The sequence below is a fragment of the Tubulanus polymorphus genome, chromosome 1, assembly GCF_964204645.1.
Source record: "Tubulanus polymorphus chromosome 1, tnTubPoly1.2, whole genome shotgun sequence".
Taxonomy (NCBI): Eukaryota; Metazoa; Nemertea; class Palaeonemertea; order Tubulaniformes; family Tubulanidae; genus Tubulanus; species Tubulanus polymorphus.
Genome location: NC_134025.1, coordinates 28977525 through 28994210, shown reverse-complemented (window position 1 = coordinate 28994210; position 16686 = coordinate 28977525). Strand labels below are relative to the sequence as shown.

The 16686-nt window shown below is 36.6% G+C and overlaps 3 protein-coding genes across 3 annotated transcripts; 1 reads left to right on the top strand and 2 right to left on the bottom strand.

Annotated features, from left to right (window-relative positions):
• The first annotated feature begins 4742 nt into the window (after positions 1–4742).
• LOC141914958 (uncharacterized) lies at positions 4743–9010 on the top strand. Its single transcript, XM_074806311.1, has 7 exons — positions 4743–6168; positions 7745–7854; positions 7952–7987; positions 8064–8200; positions 8354–8512; positions 8600–8672; positions 8756–9010. The coding sequence occupies exons 1-7, from the start codon at positions 5432–5434 to the stop codon at positions 8959–8961; spliced, it is 1458 nt and encodes a 485-aa protein (XP_074662412.1). The 5' UTR covers positions 4743–5431; the 3' UTR covers positions 8962–9010.
• A 739-nt stretch (positions 9011–9749) lies between these two features.
• Positions 9750–12246, bottom strand: LOC141908566 (galactosylgalactosylxylosylprotein 3-beta-glucuronosyltransferase I-like). Its single transcript, XM_074798666.1, has 5 exons — positions 12049–12246; positions 11352–11920; positions 11188–11274; positions 10512–10715; positions 9750–10424 (listed from the first exon to the last, which is right to left on the bottom strand). Exons 1-5 carry the CDS (start codon positions 12131–12133, stop codon positions 10323–10325), a joined length of 1047 nt encoding a protein of 348 aa, XP_074654767.1. The 5' UTR covers positions 12134–12246; the 3' UTR covers positions 9750–10322.
• Positions 12247–12458: 212 nt separating this feature from the next.
• Positions 12459–16314, bottom strand: LOC141915299 (uncharacterized). The gene is made up of 13 exons (XM_074806789.1): positions 16236–16314; positions 16039–16144; positions 15869–15962; positions 15653–15756; positions 15174–15364; positions 14794–14997; positions 14574–14700; positions 14291–14485; positions 14043–14180; positions 13245–13478; positions 12961–13095; positions 12697–12879; positions 12459–12577 (listed from the first exon to the last, which is right to left on the bottom strand). The coding sequence occupies exons 1-13, from the start codon at positions 16287–16289 to the stop codon at positions 12459–12461; spliced, it is 1884 nt and encodes a 627-aa protein (XP_074662890.1). The 5' UTR covers positions 16290–16314.
• Positions 16315–16686: the final 372 nt, after the last annotated feature.

Sequence of the window (16686 nt, the reverse complement as noted above, 5' to 3'; positions counted from 1 at the left end):
CAGATTACAATCACCTTCATACGTCTATTAAGTCCGGTGTAGTAGAATATATCTATTTGTGCTGCACGTTCACACGTATTTTCTATTAATTTTCAGAGCTGGAGAGGTCGTTTGAATACTTTTAGATACTAATCGTTGTGTGGTTGTCAAATCGTTCGTTGCAAATTCTTTATTCATATCGGTGCAAAAGGTGTTTCATGGCTTCATTATGATATTGATCGATCATTCAACTTTCTATCATACCGCGGTACATGTAATGATGTTTTGAATACGCTTCGTTCAGATCAATTCATGATGGTCAGTCGTAGTTGAAATTAACTTCCTGCTACAAAATCAAATCATGGATTTTCATCTGGTATGAAACTAGAAAAATATAATTCCGTTGATTTTGCCGATTCCAAAAAAACTATAACTTGGTTATTTTCTAGATTTTGATTATGGCGTTTCCTGGGATTTTCACTCATTAGCCATATTCTTGAATGCAAATATCGCAGCAAATTACAGGATGGGCCTGTCTCGTCTGAGAGCGAAACCCCCATGAACGTGAAGTCAAAACTGTCGTTGTATTTGTGCACAGCGAGTATTCAACGTACACGATTTGTAAAATATTAGTATCGCTTATTTATCTTTTTTGTTGTTCTCAGAATGTCTATATCTAATGTGTCCATTAATCCCAATTTATCCGAACGTCAATCATGCATGCATTAATCTGTATACTTTGCTTTAAACTTTTAGTAGATTGGAATATCTATGTTATTCAAAGCCGCCGCTAAAACGTCACGTGTAAATTGAATGTTGCTGCAACGTGTTACATAAATTGTTAAATTTGTTAATGTCACCACATTTTAAACCGGATATGTAAATTTGAGGAAATTGTAGATGTTTTTGGGTTGTGTATCATTGCTTCTGTCGTTCTTTATGTGTGAATGAATATACAAATGACATTTCATCTCTTCGACAACAGAGAAAAGTGTATTAATGTCCGAAGTTGTGATACAACAAGCAAATTGGCAACAAAATACGGTTAACTAAATCATTAATGATGATATACATTAAAACATGAAAAACTCATTGTTTTGGTTTTTTCTGCATATTTACTAGCGAGGTTTTTCTATCAGTGAACACGTTATACACCACAGAAATGTTTTCGCAAAACCGCGACGGATAACGAGATAAACGAAAAAGTTTATTACAGAATTGACACAAAGAAGCAAGTTCCCAACCTCTACTGGACGATACTTCAATAGAACTGGCAAAAGCCACGAGAACGTGTTCAAAATATCAAACATATTTGATAGAAGATAAATAGAAGATAAAACAATGATTACTTTGGTTATTTGTTGGCCTTGTTTCGTGTCCGTTTTTTCTGTTGAAATTGATAGATTCGTTCTTTTGGATGTTGCTTTACGAATTGTACTCAACATTAGCAAGTTGCAGCAAAGTATTCCAATACCAGGGAACGTAGTTAATACAACTTTAGTGAGAACTACATCGTACCATAAAGCATAAGTCGGATTACGTACGATGTGAGCTTTTGCTGAAACGAATGGAATGCCACTGAATTTGTGCAAACACTTGTAAACTCTGATATCCCAGAATTTAGGAATGCATAAGGCTGACGTCACCAACATCACAGCAACAGCCGTCTTTTTTGCTTTTTCCTCAGAACACAACCGTCGCGCGAGTAAAGGCTTTCTGATGGCGATGAAGCGATCAACGGACAAAGTCAGTAAAAAAAATCCACTTACGAGCCTGGAACTTCGATATAGAGAATCGATGATAAAATAATGTGGATAGAACAACATGTGAATATAAGGTTTATTCTTGAGATGGTCGAAATGTCGCGTTCGCCTGTACAACCAAAATAGTGGGCGCCCAAAAACCGCTGTGATACAGGTGACCATATCTGATACCGCTAAACATCTCAGATATACCACACTGCTTCCTCGAAGCGACATTAAGTTTAAAACCAAAAACGAAAAGAAATTAGCAAAAATTCCTATTGTGTAAAGAACAATTCGAAGAATAGTAATTGATAGCTGATAGCGATAATAAATGTCGGTTGAAAGCTCGGAGATCGGGTGTAGGCCTGTCTTCTTTCCACATCGCGGGTCGGGTTGCCACAAACTACGCGATGTTGTCGTGTTCTGCGCAGTTAACATGATCCAATCACTAAATTCGTCTTCAATGAAAATCTACGTTCTTCCTCATATATAAAACATATACGCTAAAAATCTAGCTCCATAATTATCAATGTTTTATTATCGGAGAATTTAGATATTGATTGGAATGAAAACGTCTGTTTTTCCAGTTTGAAACTATATACTCCTGTTGAATCAATACGGATACGATATCAAATATGGACATTTTTATCGATTGGATTTTAAACTTACGTAGCTTTGCAATCTAATCAATTCAAGATTATCTCTGGAGATATTGTTATTAGGATATATCAAGTCATATTCTAAGTGAATATAGCTGTACGAACGCAAATCTTACAAATACATAATACAATTATTCTCCCGGGATATTTAGGTTTGTATGAAAAATTCAAATTTAATAGTTTATCGGATGCATTATCGGTAAGTTTTTTCTTATCGCAGAAACGTGCTATAAACAGGAATCCCTCACTAGATTGAACACTTAGAGGTAGAAATTGATTATATCAGACCACTTTTTATCTTTGCACTTGAAAACGTTCAGTAGTTTAAATTCCATTTATTGTTTGAAAATACTATTGTTCTTTCGTTTCGTTCGGTGGTCGAAAGCTTTTTTCATGATTTTCAGACCACCGTAGATACAAATGGATAACGTCTCCCAGGTAACGATTCGACCCTTCGAAGAGAAAGATAAACATGAAGTCAGGAGGATTTTACGCTCAGCGCATCTTGTAACGGTTCCGTCTTATGTCAAAAACGATATCATTAACGTAGCTCCGACCGTCAGAGTTTTATTCATTTCTATTCTCGCCATTATTTCGTCTTGGATCGGCTCGATATCATTATTGAAAGTGTTCATGATGATTTTTGGGTCATTGATAATTCTTTATCTTTACTGGTTGGTTTTCATTATGTGGTACGTTACGGTCGATTTCCAAAACGCTAATGAAATCAAAGGTTTTTATCAAAGCAAATCGGACACTGACTTCTTGGTGATGATCTATCGCGAAAAAGTCATCGGATGCTGTGGAATATTGCGACACGAAAATAACGAGAATCATAAAATCGCACATATCGAAAAACTGTGTTTGCGGGAAGAATTTCGCGGACGAAAACTCGGAAAATATTTCGTAAACGAATGCGTTGAATATTGTCGATCGAAGGGGTATACAGCTATTCACGCGGAAGCCTACGCAAGCGTTTTGGTGAACTTAAAAAGGTTTTATGAATCGTTGAATTTCGAATTGAAATCCATAAAGAGTGAACGACTGTACGTGTTTTGGAGAATAATGGTTTATCATTATTATCTAAAATTGAAGTAAAGATATATTTACCTTTCTGTTTTTACTTGACACGTGAGCAGGTGACTTATCAAGAACATGGTAGAGTATAATGATATATGAACGAGTATGAATTCAAATGAGACATTTCATCAGTCTTTAATTTAGAAATGTATCAACTCAAATTGAATGATGGAATTTACCTGTCATACACCTGACGATCGCCTCACAGTATTGACACTCTGTTATCTCACATGTACCATCTTCTATCCTGATATTTATAACGGGAACTGTGCGATTTTCATTGTAACTCTCCAAACCTTGCTCGTGGTCACTATGAATAAGCCTTAATTTATTATGAAATACATGGATTGTTTATTTGAATATGAAACAATATATTGTTATATCTCTCAAATAAAAGATTAGCTACTATGAAATATTTCGTTAGGCTTTGTTTAATCATTATATCAATTCAAAATCGTAAAACACACTATTTTCACGGTCAAAATTGAAAACCTGCATATAAACATTTTTCTATAGTATGGGGACGATAAAAGAATACGTACTGAAATTGTGAGTCATACGCGGTGCATCCAAGTATTCTAGTGGCGTCGGGACATTTTAAAGTCGGTTCCTGTTTTTGTTTCGTTGATGAGACATCGGTTGTATAAAACTGGTCTGGTTTGCAGCATTGAATTCTCATCTGTAAAATCATTCAGTATCAAAACTCAACGATCCAGTTGCACAGTTATGGTTTTGACTTAGAAAAAAATCAGGTTATTTCAAATATTCTAAATTCCAACTGCGGAACTGTTTTCCATATGAATGACGACAGTTTTTCACAATTTTTAAAAATATCCAAACTTACGGAAATTTGCATGTGTTTATATCCATATACCCTGCAACTACTTTCTCCAATGAATTCACTGCCTAAACAGTATTTAACCATTGGCTCGCATGAGCACAGAACTACGACCCAATTACCAGGACAACTATCTGTAAATTTGGGGCCATTACTATAGATTATTCTTTCATCGCACTGTAATCCAAGAACTTCTGAAAAAAAACACTGAAATATATATCCGAATCTAAAAAATGATATGAAGAGCAACAAAGAATTAATAGTTCTATCATTGATTGCGCTGGTAGTTGTATACCCACCTTCAAATCCGTGATCAATATTGAATAGATAAACGCCGAGGAAAAGAATGCGTTCAAACTTCATTCTCGCTCAACCAACTGTGAAAAGATGAATGAAGAAATTTCGAAAATTATCAAGATATACATCTTCTCAGTGGTGGCAAGATGATGAATTATTCATTTTATAAACTCGCGTGGCTGGTGTTGAATGTTTTTCCTCCGAAAGCTGAATTTTATGAAATATTGATATTAACGGCCGAGATAAACGAGGCAAACAATGGCAAATCCCCTCTCCACACTCCCGCAGATAGATTAGATTAGATAATATACATAGATTTGTTTCAGTTTATATCGACCCAATGATTTATTCTAAAAATCATCTAGAACTGGATGTTATTGGGACGCTTCGAATGAACTGAGAGTGAATATTTTTGTCGAAACGCAAATATTCACTGGCCGACGCTGAATAACAAGAGTGATTTTTGTTTCAAACGTAATTATAATTCTTCGGGGACCTCATCAGTCAGAGGTCTATAGAGTTGGATTATCTGTCTCGTGTGTGATACGATGACTCAGCATATTTACTGTCAAATAGATGGCCTGATAAGATTGACGGATATCTAACAGCGTCCGATGAAAGTGCTGTTATCTTCGTGATGAGTCGTGTTTATTCTAATTAGCTCTCACATCGGACCCTGGATGAGCAACACTCATTTTACAGAAGCTGAAACCGAATGACAGCGTGCTTACAATAGAGAATTTGCAAGAAACTGCATTGAATAAAGCGTTCCTTTTTGACGTTCTGTACATACGTATTACAGAAGTGTTTTCTATAAAGAACTGGATACCGGTATGGCTACCGAATCGGTGCACGGACCGCTCAGTCTCGACGTCACTTATTCTCTACTGTCAAATTGTTTGACAGCGTTTCCGAAATTTACTGAATTAAGCGACTGCGACTTGAATCTTCTTCTGGTTGACTCGCAGAAAGCGGGTGACCTGAACACGATTGATGAGAAAAATGAATCTACAACTGCTTTAGTTTTGAATAACGGGGACAAAGACGAGAATAATAAGCAGGATACCGAAGTTGCTGAACAGACGGAACAAGAAGAATGTAAAGCTAATCAGTCAGTTGATGTTATTGGAAGCAAAGTTGGTACAGCGAACTATAAGATTTCTAAGCCATATGTTTGCCATACTCTCGACCTGGAACGGAATGGTGACAGCGAAATTGGCCATAATGGCCTGCTTACCGAGAATTCAGCGGCAAGTAGCGCTACAGTTACACGGCAATTCAATGATGATTACTTGCTTAAATCTACCGTGAATACCGGCGCTAACCCGCTCGAATTGATTTCAGTCTTACAGAAGGAGTTGAATTCGACCCGACATAGTTTTTACGATTCTGTACAGACGAATAAAGGACTGGTGTTTCATATAAAACGTATGGTTGATATTTGCGCGCGTATAAGTCACTTATTGAGGGACAGTATCGGTAAAGTGAAGTTGTTGGAAAATAAAGCGCTAGAACTTCCGAAAATTGCATCACGATTGGCTGATCTTCAACGGAAGATTATACACAAACGGTAAGTTCTTTTAAATATCGTGTTGAAAATCGTTTTAGGGAATCCAAATACTAGTCGTTTGTGGGATTAACTATAATAATAATTAATAGTTAATTGTTAGTGCGGGTGACGATTGTTTTTTTTTCTACCAAATACATCATTGTATATCCATTAACTTGAAGTTTAGACTTTTGGATTTTCTACAATAAAACAAGGTTTTTGTAAATTTGGTTATTATCGTATAATTTCATCCTGTAGGATGTACACACTATATTGGCTAACCTATGTAATCACTTCGATCGAAAACCTCTTCGAAATCCTGTTTCGTTGATTTTCGATTTTATTTCACCACTTCACCTTTGAAATTCTTTGATAACCGTGAAAAAAATATTAAGTTTCAAGTATTTGTCTACGCGTCCAAAATTCATTACAGATAATGAAAACATATAGAATAGATATATAATGGACCGTATTTGAAAAAAGCGTAGTACACTACTAACGTCTATACATGAAATACCACTAAACCCTATTCTTTATTAATACTTGCGCCTTAATAAATACGTATCAATAGGAATAAGCAATGAACACGTAAATCAAATCATCGATTCGATCGACAGAATCGTGATCAACTGTGGACAGAATACAGAACACTGACGGATAACGTAAACAATGACGGAAATATGGTCCAATTTACGCATTAACTGCGAATTTCATAAAACCAAAATTAAACGTATAAACGCAAACACATGTATAGGTTTAGATTTTTTTCCCGAATTCAAACAGGCGGAGACAGTCTCGCGGTAACGCTGTCATCGATTTTGTTCAGAAATTAGAAATGATTGAGGTGGATGATATAGAGGTGTCTGGTAGCTGCGATAACGAGTGAAATGCGATCACTGCTATTGGGTCATTAACTTTGTTTTAATTAAATCCACCCCGACATTGTCTGACATATGTTCGGCGTATCTAATAAATCCTGGCAAATATTGTCAGATAAGTCACGATATCGATCGTGTATGCCGAAAATCCGCCTAGTGCGGCGTTTATGGTGTTTATTTTGCAGAAAATACGTTTACTTGGTTTTGTATCCGAGCAACTGGTAAAATGATTAACTAAGTGTGTCGTATCGGGGGAGGGTTGGGATGGAAAAAGCAAAAAAAGTGTTTCGTTTTTTACTTGCTCGGCGTGTGGATTCCATGATTGTTGGATAAGGTGAGGATCTCACTCACTAACATTAATGGAAAGTGTCGCCTTTGCTTTGCAGCATCGCCTCTGCTAAACAAATTCACTGATAAACGAAATCAACATTTGTCAATTGAAGGCTCGCGTTTAACCATTGAATACACACATACGCATACGTAACGTTTTCATTTTGTTTCATAATTTAAGTGTTACAACTCCCGAGCCGTTTACAATGATACAACATGAAACAAAAGCCGATAATCTAAAAATTGATTGAGGAGAATTTCAATTAATATTTCATGAATAAAAAGCGATGATATGCATTTACGTTACTACTATAACATCTGATTTCTGTCAAATGGATGAATACTATTTGTAACATTGTAGTGTGTAGAATTGAAATATGTTTATTTAGAGGTGCTCTATCTCGCAATAAGATGTCCTCGCCGACACCAAGTAGCGAAGGAAGTCTCTCGCCCGCGCTGAGATGTGTTGAAGCGATTCCAGAAGATTGTGAAAGCGATTGTAAGATCATTTCTATTTCATGAGTTTTATTGTAAAACATATCTTTTTTGTTCACAATACTATATAATAATTGCTTTGCTGTAAATGTAAATTCCAGGTTTTGACGTAAGCAGTGAAGTGACTATCGTACCCGGTAGGTTTTCAATACGTCATTAATTTCAATAATTATAATATTCCCAATAATAATAAATATGCGTCATCATTTTCAGTTTGTAAAGAAGACCAAGAGATCGCTAACATCACCCGCAGTTTGGAAAACTTTTCAATAATTGTCGATGATTTTATAACAAGACGTCTGCAAAACCAAGTGAATAATCTGAGAGATGAATTGGAGACTGTGAAAGAGGTGCCTAAAGTTTTCTGTTTTCTATCGTAAATAATCTCTGGATCGGAATCAATTTAATACATATAACATGTGATAATAATTGTGGGTCATTTTATACAACATATTCACTGACTCAAAAACATGAATGAGATTTTTGCAACTTTTATCGCACAGGAACGAGATGATCTGGAGAGAAAGTTCCATTGTTTGGATTTGGATAGAGATAGTCTTCAATCCGAGTTCAATAACATCGAAACCGAACGTATGAGATTATCAATATTGGAAGAGAAGCTGATCAGTATAACCAGCTGCCTGTGTCATTTCAAACATATCGTATGTCACCTCAAACTTCAAGTTACCAATTAGCCACAGTAGTGATTGATACTTTGATTTTTACTCCTTTTTAACCGTCCATTCTAGTCACTTCCGTTTGACGTAATCGGTAGATTGGTCATAGAAGCATTGGGTGAAATCCATAGCCACGTAATAGCAGGTAGGTATTACCAGCGCGTGTGTCAATAATTGTGCACTGTCTACTAGTACCATCATCAAACATTCATTGTTATCCTATTTCAGAGAAAGAAGCTATGTGGTTCGCTAATTCATTACAGAGAAGACTTCAGATGGGCGAGCAACAGTACTTTCAACCAGCTAGACCAGCGGGGGGCAATAGTGCTAGCGGGCAAACAACACCTCCGGTTCCTCCACCTCCCTGGCCGGCACGTCAACCTAACAGACTCATACAGCAAATACTGCACTCGCGTAAAGCAACGTGTCTGTGATCTCAAGTCAGCCCCGATTCAATAATAATTCAAATATCCGCTCTACGTTTTAAATGGAAATACGAAATAAAATTGCTGTCGAAAATGATGATGTCAACTTCTCGAAAATAGAAAATCAAATCGAAATTGTTTTTTCTTTAAGGAATGTTTTGATTTATTGATTATAAAATAACCGCATTCTCCCGGATTTATTCACGAAGTAAAAACAATTCCAGATTCCACAATCAGATACATACATATACAAATAAGAAAACATCAACGCATTACACATTCACGCCCCGCTCAAGATTAATGATGGTTGATTTACTAGTTGTAGAGGAAGTTTAATTAGTTCTGACCATCAAATACTACACTATTCAATATCAAATTACAACACACAGAAATATACATCTAGTAACTACGGAAGCGATAAGGGGCCTCGAGTTGTCGCGTTCCAACTCGTCAAGTCGCCATATTTATGTCGACATATCGCGATATATCGCGTCAAGTCGACATGAATATGTCGTCATATCGTGACGTTCTCACGACAAATTTCGCTTTCTCGACCACTTTCCTCGCGACAAGTCGACATATTCACGACGACTTGAAACTCAGTCGTCATATTACTGGTGTCCTCACCTTACATTTAGACATGTCTTCAAATGACGGTTTGTCCCGTGGAAAATGGGCGAAAAAGCGAAATTTGTCGTGAAAACGTCACGATATGTCGACATATTCATGTCGACTTGACGCGATATATCGCGGTATGTCGACATAAATATGACGACTTGTCGAGTTGGAACGCGACATCTCGAGGCCCCTTATCGCTTCCGTAAGTAACAATAACAACGGCATTGACGTTTCAGATTACATATTACAAGAACTTATTATAACATGTACTGTCAAAGTTCGTTATAACGCCATCCTTTTTTAATGCCACTGCTAACTTCACACCAACATTTTTCAGAGAACAAATTTGCTCAATATAACTCAAATTCAATGAAAATATTATTCTTTATAACGCCATTTCTTCATGGGTCTACAGTGGCATTATTAAGGACTTTTACTGTATACACCAGTATAACGAACGAGTTTACGCAAATAACGTAACATTTAGAAAATACAGTGACCATGAAAAAACAAACATTGATCACTGAACTATTTTTGATGAATTACTTGTCAATTAAATTAAAGAATTATTTAATGGCAGTTCTTTTAAAGATCTCTTAGTATTAATATCAGTAAGTAAAATGATTAAGTATAAACTCTGCAACGTTTGAAATAAAAAGCAGCATTGTCTATGTTTGACTAGAAGCGGTATTTAACTGATTGACGACCGAGTCCAAATTTCAACCACATTTCGCATAAAACTAGCACTACTATCACACCTCTATATTAGGATCAGAAACAGGACGACCCTTCTGTTTTAAACGCAATTCATTTTTCAAACTTGGTTTTTCAGTTCGTGTATGCCAAACTAATATCTGAAAGACATAAAGTGCATAAAATAAGAAAAATTCATTATCTTTTCTTCACCGATTACTTATCACATTAATATCCGTTGATTTTACCTTCGAACAATTATCGGCTTTAGGTTCTAATTCCTCTAATCTAACGAGTTGTTTCAATAATACGGACTCTTGATATCCACGAGGAACTTTCAATGAGAATTCGGCATGCGGATATTTCATCAACAGTTTAGTATTAACAGCAAATCCGGCCATATCCATAGCGAACGGTCGTTGAGGTTTCCAGTAAGTATACCAGGCTACAACCTTTAATCATAAAACAATCGGGTAATGAATGATTGAATAGATGGCTTCCCTGGACAAGTGACAGTCTAATTCGCGTCCTCCTTATTACCGAGATGATATTACTGATATAATATGATTTCAAGTGTTAAAATCGATAAGGAATAAATAAATATGTTATATTTCATGTCATCTCAGTAAATTACGTCATCTCGGTAATAAGAGGACTGTCTAATTCAATTGATGAAAAACCCACGATATAAAGTAAACTAATAGACGATTTGGACATTTTCGACTGAAATGCTATGAGCCATTTTCAAAACAGATTTTGAAAGTGGCTCATAGCATTTCAGTTTAAGCGTCAACAATTTGTCGCATAGCACAAATCGTCTCTCTTTTTGAGTTCGCATTTGTATTTCCAATTCATTTCACTATCATCAATATAATGATGTTCCCAGCAATATGATGACTAAATGCTGTTTTTGGCTATATTTACCTTGCCATCTTCTACTAAAGGTCTCTCGAACAACAAACCCCCAACTATTCCTACAGGCCACACAGACACTTTAGATGTAGATCTCATCTGAAATCAAATGAATGCATTAATAACTGTAGTTGCCCAATGATTGCAGAGTCTAATCAGTGATTCGTAAAACTGACCTCTTTAAAGATTCTCAAATCGTACGTGTTGTCATCATCGGCGAAATACAACACACTCGATTCATGAGAAAATTTCAGCGTATTTCGCACCCATTTCAACGCTAGATTTCTCTGTAAAACGCCTCGCGGTTTCAACCAATTCGGATCGGTCGTTTTCATCTTAAAATCAGGTGGTGTTTTCACCGCTAAATGAGTGAACGTCAGTCCACAATTTGCTACAAAGTTTTCGACTAGTTTTGTTTTTTTATCGTTATCCTCTACGACTATCCAGTGTAATCGAGGTACATGAAGCAATGTTTGCGATAGTCTGGTGAGCTCAGCTTTCTGTTCAGGTCTAGTGTGCGTAGGAGTTATTATATATAACAGAGGCATATCTATAAGAGACAGACTCTTAGCCTGAGCAAACTGTAATGGATATTGCTGTTGTAGTTGTCTTTCTAATTTGTATAAATTATCCGCCATACGACTCAGAGCGGCTTCCTTTTCTAATAACATATTTTCTCTTTGTGCCATTGTCAATTTTGATGTATCAGTTCTCGACTTGCGGGGCATCTCAGGACACCAGACTCCTGCAATAGATAATCGTATGGACAATAAAATAAAACAAAACAGAATAAACCCATGTAGAATTGAGGCCTCTCTCTCTCTCTCTCGACTTGTGACGACTCAGATGATTTTTGTTGCTACTCAAACTCACCGTACGAAAAGAACATCCACAATAGAGCAACAGAAACGAAAACAAAATATAATCTCAGTATTGTACTGGGGCGAATGAAGGCCATACTGTATATATGACAACATCTGTTACGATGACATCAACTCATATGTCACTAATTAAGCACGTTAATCAATTAATTTTTCGCCCGGTTTGACAGTTCATGTGGCTCCACACGTAGTTTACCGCCGCCTGGTGGATTGTACTAAGTAGCGAATGTAACAATCATTGCCAGCGTTCGAACATTGAATATTTTTTCCTAGGGCATTTTCGTGGTTCATTTTGATAGACTACATAGATTGTACTTGTATGTATTTTCAAAGAATTTTTTTACCATCACACCAATCAACCTAATGGAAAGCGTAATAGGAATACTAATTCATTCATTTATTTCAACATTTTTTACAAGACTTTCTACAATTCATATGCATATAACTGGGATTCTTGGAGCATTCGCCGCGTCGTGCCCAGCCATCACAATACTTGTCTTTATCAACACATTCAACGGCACCTAATAAAAAGTAATTTGAACTTAAGATTCTATTAATAAAAAAGCAATCATACACATCAACATTGAGGGGTCATGAAAAGTACTACCGAGTGTGGGTCCGGGGTGAAACTGAAATGTACCTCCTGAATGGCGAATCTTTTTGCCTGTATTAGCCTGGGCTAATTCAGAATTTGTCAAGCTGCATTCGCCACACGCCTGTTTACAATAATAATTCATGAACGCTGGATTCCGACGGCATTCTCCGCGGCCTGCCCATGAAGCACAATTCATATTTCGATCAGCGCATCTCTCTTTAGCTTTACCTACAGTGAAAAGTAGCCAGGTGCCTTCGATTAGTGATGTAAATTCCTTCAGAATTCATTCAATAGATAATTAGTATATACCTTTATTTTCTTTTGCGTTGACGTCACAAAATCCACACGCTTTCGGGCAGTATTTTTTCATATAATTTTTATAATAGCTGCTACATTTATCACTTTTTGCCCAACCTTCACAATTTTTGTTCATGTTTTTACACACTTTAAAAGGAGAAAAAATGAAGATTTGATACAAATTTCCGTTGAATTATGTAGGCTTAATCTTGTGTTGGTCGAGTTGCCTGGTTGAGTCTACAGCTAGCTTTCAACAATATTCGTTGATTTATTACTAACTACGCGAATTACTTTACCTTGTTTCTCTGCTATCGCTTCACCTGTGTTTTTATTATTGTTATTGTTGACGTTTTTATTAGTAACCGAGTTTACTTCTTTTGATGTTGTACTCTTTGAACAAACCGCACAGGTCTTGGCGCAATTTTCAGACATGTATTTTCTATACGTAGAATCGGAACAATATCCAAGTGATTTATATTGGCTACAGCTTCCGTGTTTATCTTTACAAACTGGTTTTTCAGCTACGTTACCTACGAAATAACCAAAACTTCATCAATTCATTCAAACCTCCACGATTACTCCATAAGTTTTATGCAAATTTATAAAGAACTTTTTGTAGATTATGATGTGTCAGAAAAAAACAATCGAAAATAATTCCATTAATAAATACTGTGTTTATGGACAAATGTTTCACGCGCAAATGAACCTCCAATTTTTCAAGTCGGAAATTGGATTTTTTTTATGAGTGGCAAATGGGAATGAATATATTTTCGCATACGATGGATCTGGAGAAGTTCCAAAAGATGTTAGAAATACCCAACAAGTCAGGAGAAGTCGTTAGCTACTACAAATACATTTCTGTGTTTCAATACGACCGGTTCTGAACAACCTCTCACTTGACTCACAACATCCTAAATGATCTAATGATAAAAACTGGATCATATGGATTTAATGTGACCTTAAATGAAATTCAGTAGAGTTTGATTGAAAAACATAACCCAGCAAGGATCAGATAATTTCTGCAAGTGAATATTTTGGCTTTCCCCAAACAGAAAGCTGGAGCCCTTCAAAGGTAAGTTTGTTTATCTTTCTACCTGTAGAAGAAGTCGAACATTTGCCGCATGATTTGGTACATTTTTCCGACATGTAATCTTTGTGCGACTCGTTTGAACAGTATCCCAGTTTCGAATAAGCCTTGCAACGACGTTCACCCAAAGCATCGTGACAAATTGCTGAAAATAACCTTCAAAAATGAGTGCGTATTCTAACAAGAGATAAATATAAAGCAATGAACATCATTCAATCGCACGTTCTTTGTCAAGTGAATAAGATAGATTCTCACAAGTTTTTGACCTGAAGCTGGGTTTGAAACCTCCGAGTTTTTCTGGAATATGAAGGTCATCGTACGTATAAGCGCCTTCAGTTGTTCGCTTATTTTTGATGTCGTCGCACAAAACATACGGAAATCCGGGACACCAACATTTACAATCTTTTCCGACGAAGCCTTCTCCTGGACACCTCTTCTGCGGACAGTGCGCTGGAGTTATGAAGATTGTTTTATGGTCTGCGTGTTCGTTATAGAATAAAATACAGAACCAGGAAATAAAAGTTTATCGTGAATCTACCTGCGCAATCGTACATGAGATTTGCAACTTTGACATCTCTGAAACTAAACCCTTTTCTATTTCCCATCACTTCCTGATATTTTTTGTCTACGGCGTCCATTGTTGATTCGCCATTTTTCGAGAATGACTATAGAAACATAGTATAGACAAAACAATCAAATCTGCAGCAGTTAATTTAGGGGACATCGGTAATAAAAAATCATGATTATACTTCACTTACGTATTGACCGTAGTGCATGATACTTGAATAATCATAAGGCACGCCATAGTCTTTAATCGTCTCCCAATTATACAGTTTGAAATTGAATGTCATACTAGGCGCGATATTGTCGTCGTTGAGAGTGACGAACTGTTCTCGATCCGGTCTGGTTTGTTCGTGATGGAAACCCACCGCGTGGCCCAGCTCGTGCATTATGATACCTTTCTGAAATGTAACTTTTTGAATTTAATGTCTAAAACTTTATATTCGACCATTATAGAGCAAACGGCGCCGTTTATTTCTTTGAATTGTTTGTCCGTTTGCAGCGCTATACATGATTCAGTTGAATTGTCCTACGGTCGTCGTTTATTTTCTTCCGCACGTTGTTTAGTCGGACTTACGCGTCGACATCCCTTTGCTAAGTTAACATCCTGGGCACGTTTATACGTCATGCCGACATATGATCTACACCCTGCCCCGTTCGTGAACTGTATCCTGTGTTGTTCCTGTCCAGATGCCGGGCGAAATTTGATGCAAGTATTTGTGGACCATTCGTCCATGGCGGCGTGTACTTCGCGTTTATCATCGGCATCTTGAACATATAGAATTTTAGCGTAGAAAAATGAATTTCACCGAGTTAAGCCGCGAGACATGATGAAGAAATCTCTTCATGAAACTGATATGAACTGATTGGTAATGAATATAAGTATGCGCAGTTAAATTACTGGAGTCACGTTAATGATATTTCCAAAATAGCTTTAAAAACCTTACAATGCCGACTACACCCTAACTCACATTTCACTGCAAGACAAATTGCGTAGTGAAATTGATGCCGACAATCAAAATCAGATTACCCACCTTTCTGAAGAGTGAAACTTACCAAATACGTTTGAAATGATGTACGGTATTTCTTTATTCGTCCATCTCTTGTCGTGAATAGCTTTACGTTTGGTCAGCGATCTTTTTGCTTTACTGACCGAACCGCTGCAGATGAAGATATATTACATTTCGGATAGATTTGAATATAGAAACCGATTTTCGGTGGGTAGTATATAAGTATAAAAGGCATATAACGATCAGGAAGAATTTTACTTACAATTCTTCTATTTCTTCCCATTCATATTTATCATATAGTATATCTAACTCTACCAGTACCGTGTTCTCATCCGCGATAAAATCCATAGCTTCACCTTGAAAACACAGATACATCACGAGTAAAATCATAAATCGTTTTCACACTTTTCAAAACTTATCGTGTTATCTTACTCGAGTCAGCGGCATTCATAAGTAACTGGTCCATCGTCATTTCTTCTTGGGCTAATTCATTGATGTCATCGAAGTACGTCAGTGCCTTGGAAGCAGTGCCATCGGTCTGTGCGAAGAGTATTCAAAGATTTTGGAATGTAACATTGACAACTACTATCTTCGTCGATTATAATGACACATCCTGAGAATCAAATTACCTTGATAAGAATCAGCAATAGACCGAACAGGAGGGGTCGGGTCGAACGGAACATGGCTACGAACTAAGCAGTTATACTTGCCCCGATAATAGAAACGGGAAATTCTGGTTGCATTCCGGATATCAAACTAACGGACATGCGGGTTAATGCGTCCAAAATGATTCCAAATTACGACAATAAATACAGTTCAACTCATCTATATTTGGATAAAATAATTGCCGAATATAATCACTAATGTATTTGCGTTTAGGTCTTGATAAAGTACGCGGGCATAATTCCTAGCTGGTGCCTTTTCTTGAAAAGGACACAAAATTACATTTTGATACTCGGTAATATTTTGAACCAAAAAGAGAAAATATATCTACATTTCTGAATAGATTTCTACCTTAGTTCATTTAGATTACACATATACCAATGATATATACAAAAGTCTCATAGGAAATTGGAAATT

Bases quoted from the DNA above. Each gene is read 5' to 3' on its own strand.
- LOC141915299 (XM_074806789.1), bottom strand. From the start codon at position 16,289: ATGTTCCGTTCGACCCGACCCCTCCTGTTCGGTCTATTGCTGATTCTT. The intron at 13,479-14,042 runs GTAGAAAGATAA...GTTATTTCGTAG, and splicing joins ATGTTCGACTTCTTCTACAG to GTAACGTAGCTGAAAAACCA. The intron at 13,096-13,244 runs GTAAAGTAATTC...CTCCTTTTAAAG, and splicing joins AGCGATAGCAGAGAAACAAG to TGTGTAAAAACATGAACAAA.
- LOC141914958 (XM_074806311.1), top strand. From the start codon at position 5,432: ATGGCTACCGAATCGGTGCACGGACCGCTCAGTCTCGACGTCACTTAT. The intron at 6,169-7,744 runs GTAAGTTCTTTT...ATGTTTATTTAG, and splicing joins CGGAAGATTATACACAAACG to AGGTGCTCTATCTCGCAATA. The intron at 7,988-8,063 runs GTAGGTTTTCAA...CATCATTTTCAG, and splicing joins TGAAGTGACTATCGTACCCG to TTTGTAAAGAAGACCAAGAG.
- LOC141908566 (XM_074798666.1), bottom strand. From the start codon at position 12,133: ATGGCCTTCATTCGCCCCAGTACAATACTGAGATTATATTTTGTTTTC. The intron at 10,716-11,187 runs GTAAATATAGCC...TTATGATTAAAG, and splicing joins CTTTAGTAGAAGATGGCAAG to GTTGTAGCCTGGTATACTTA. The intron at 10,425-10,511 runs GTAAAATCAACG...TATGTCTTTCAG, and splicing joins AAGCCGATAATTGTTCGAAG to ATATTAGTTTGGCATACACG.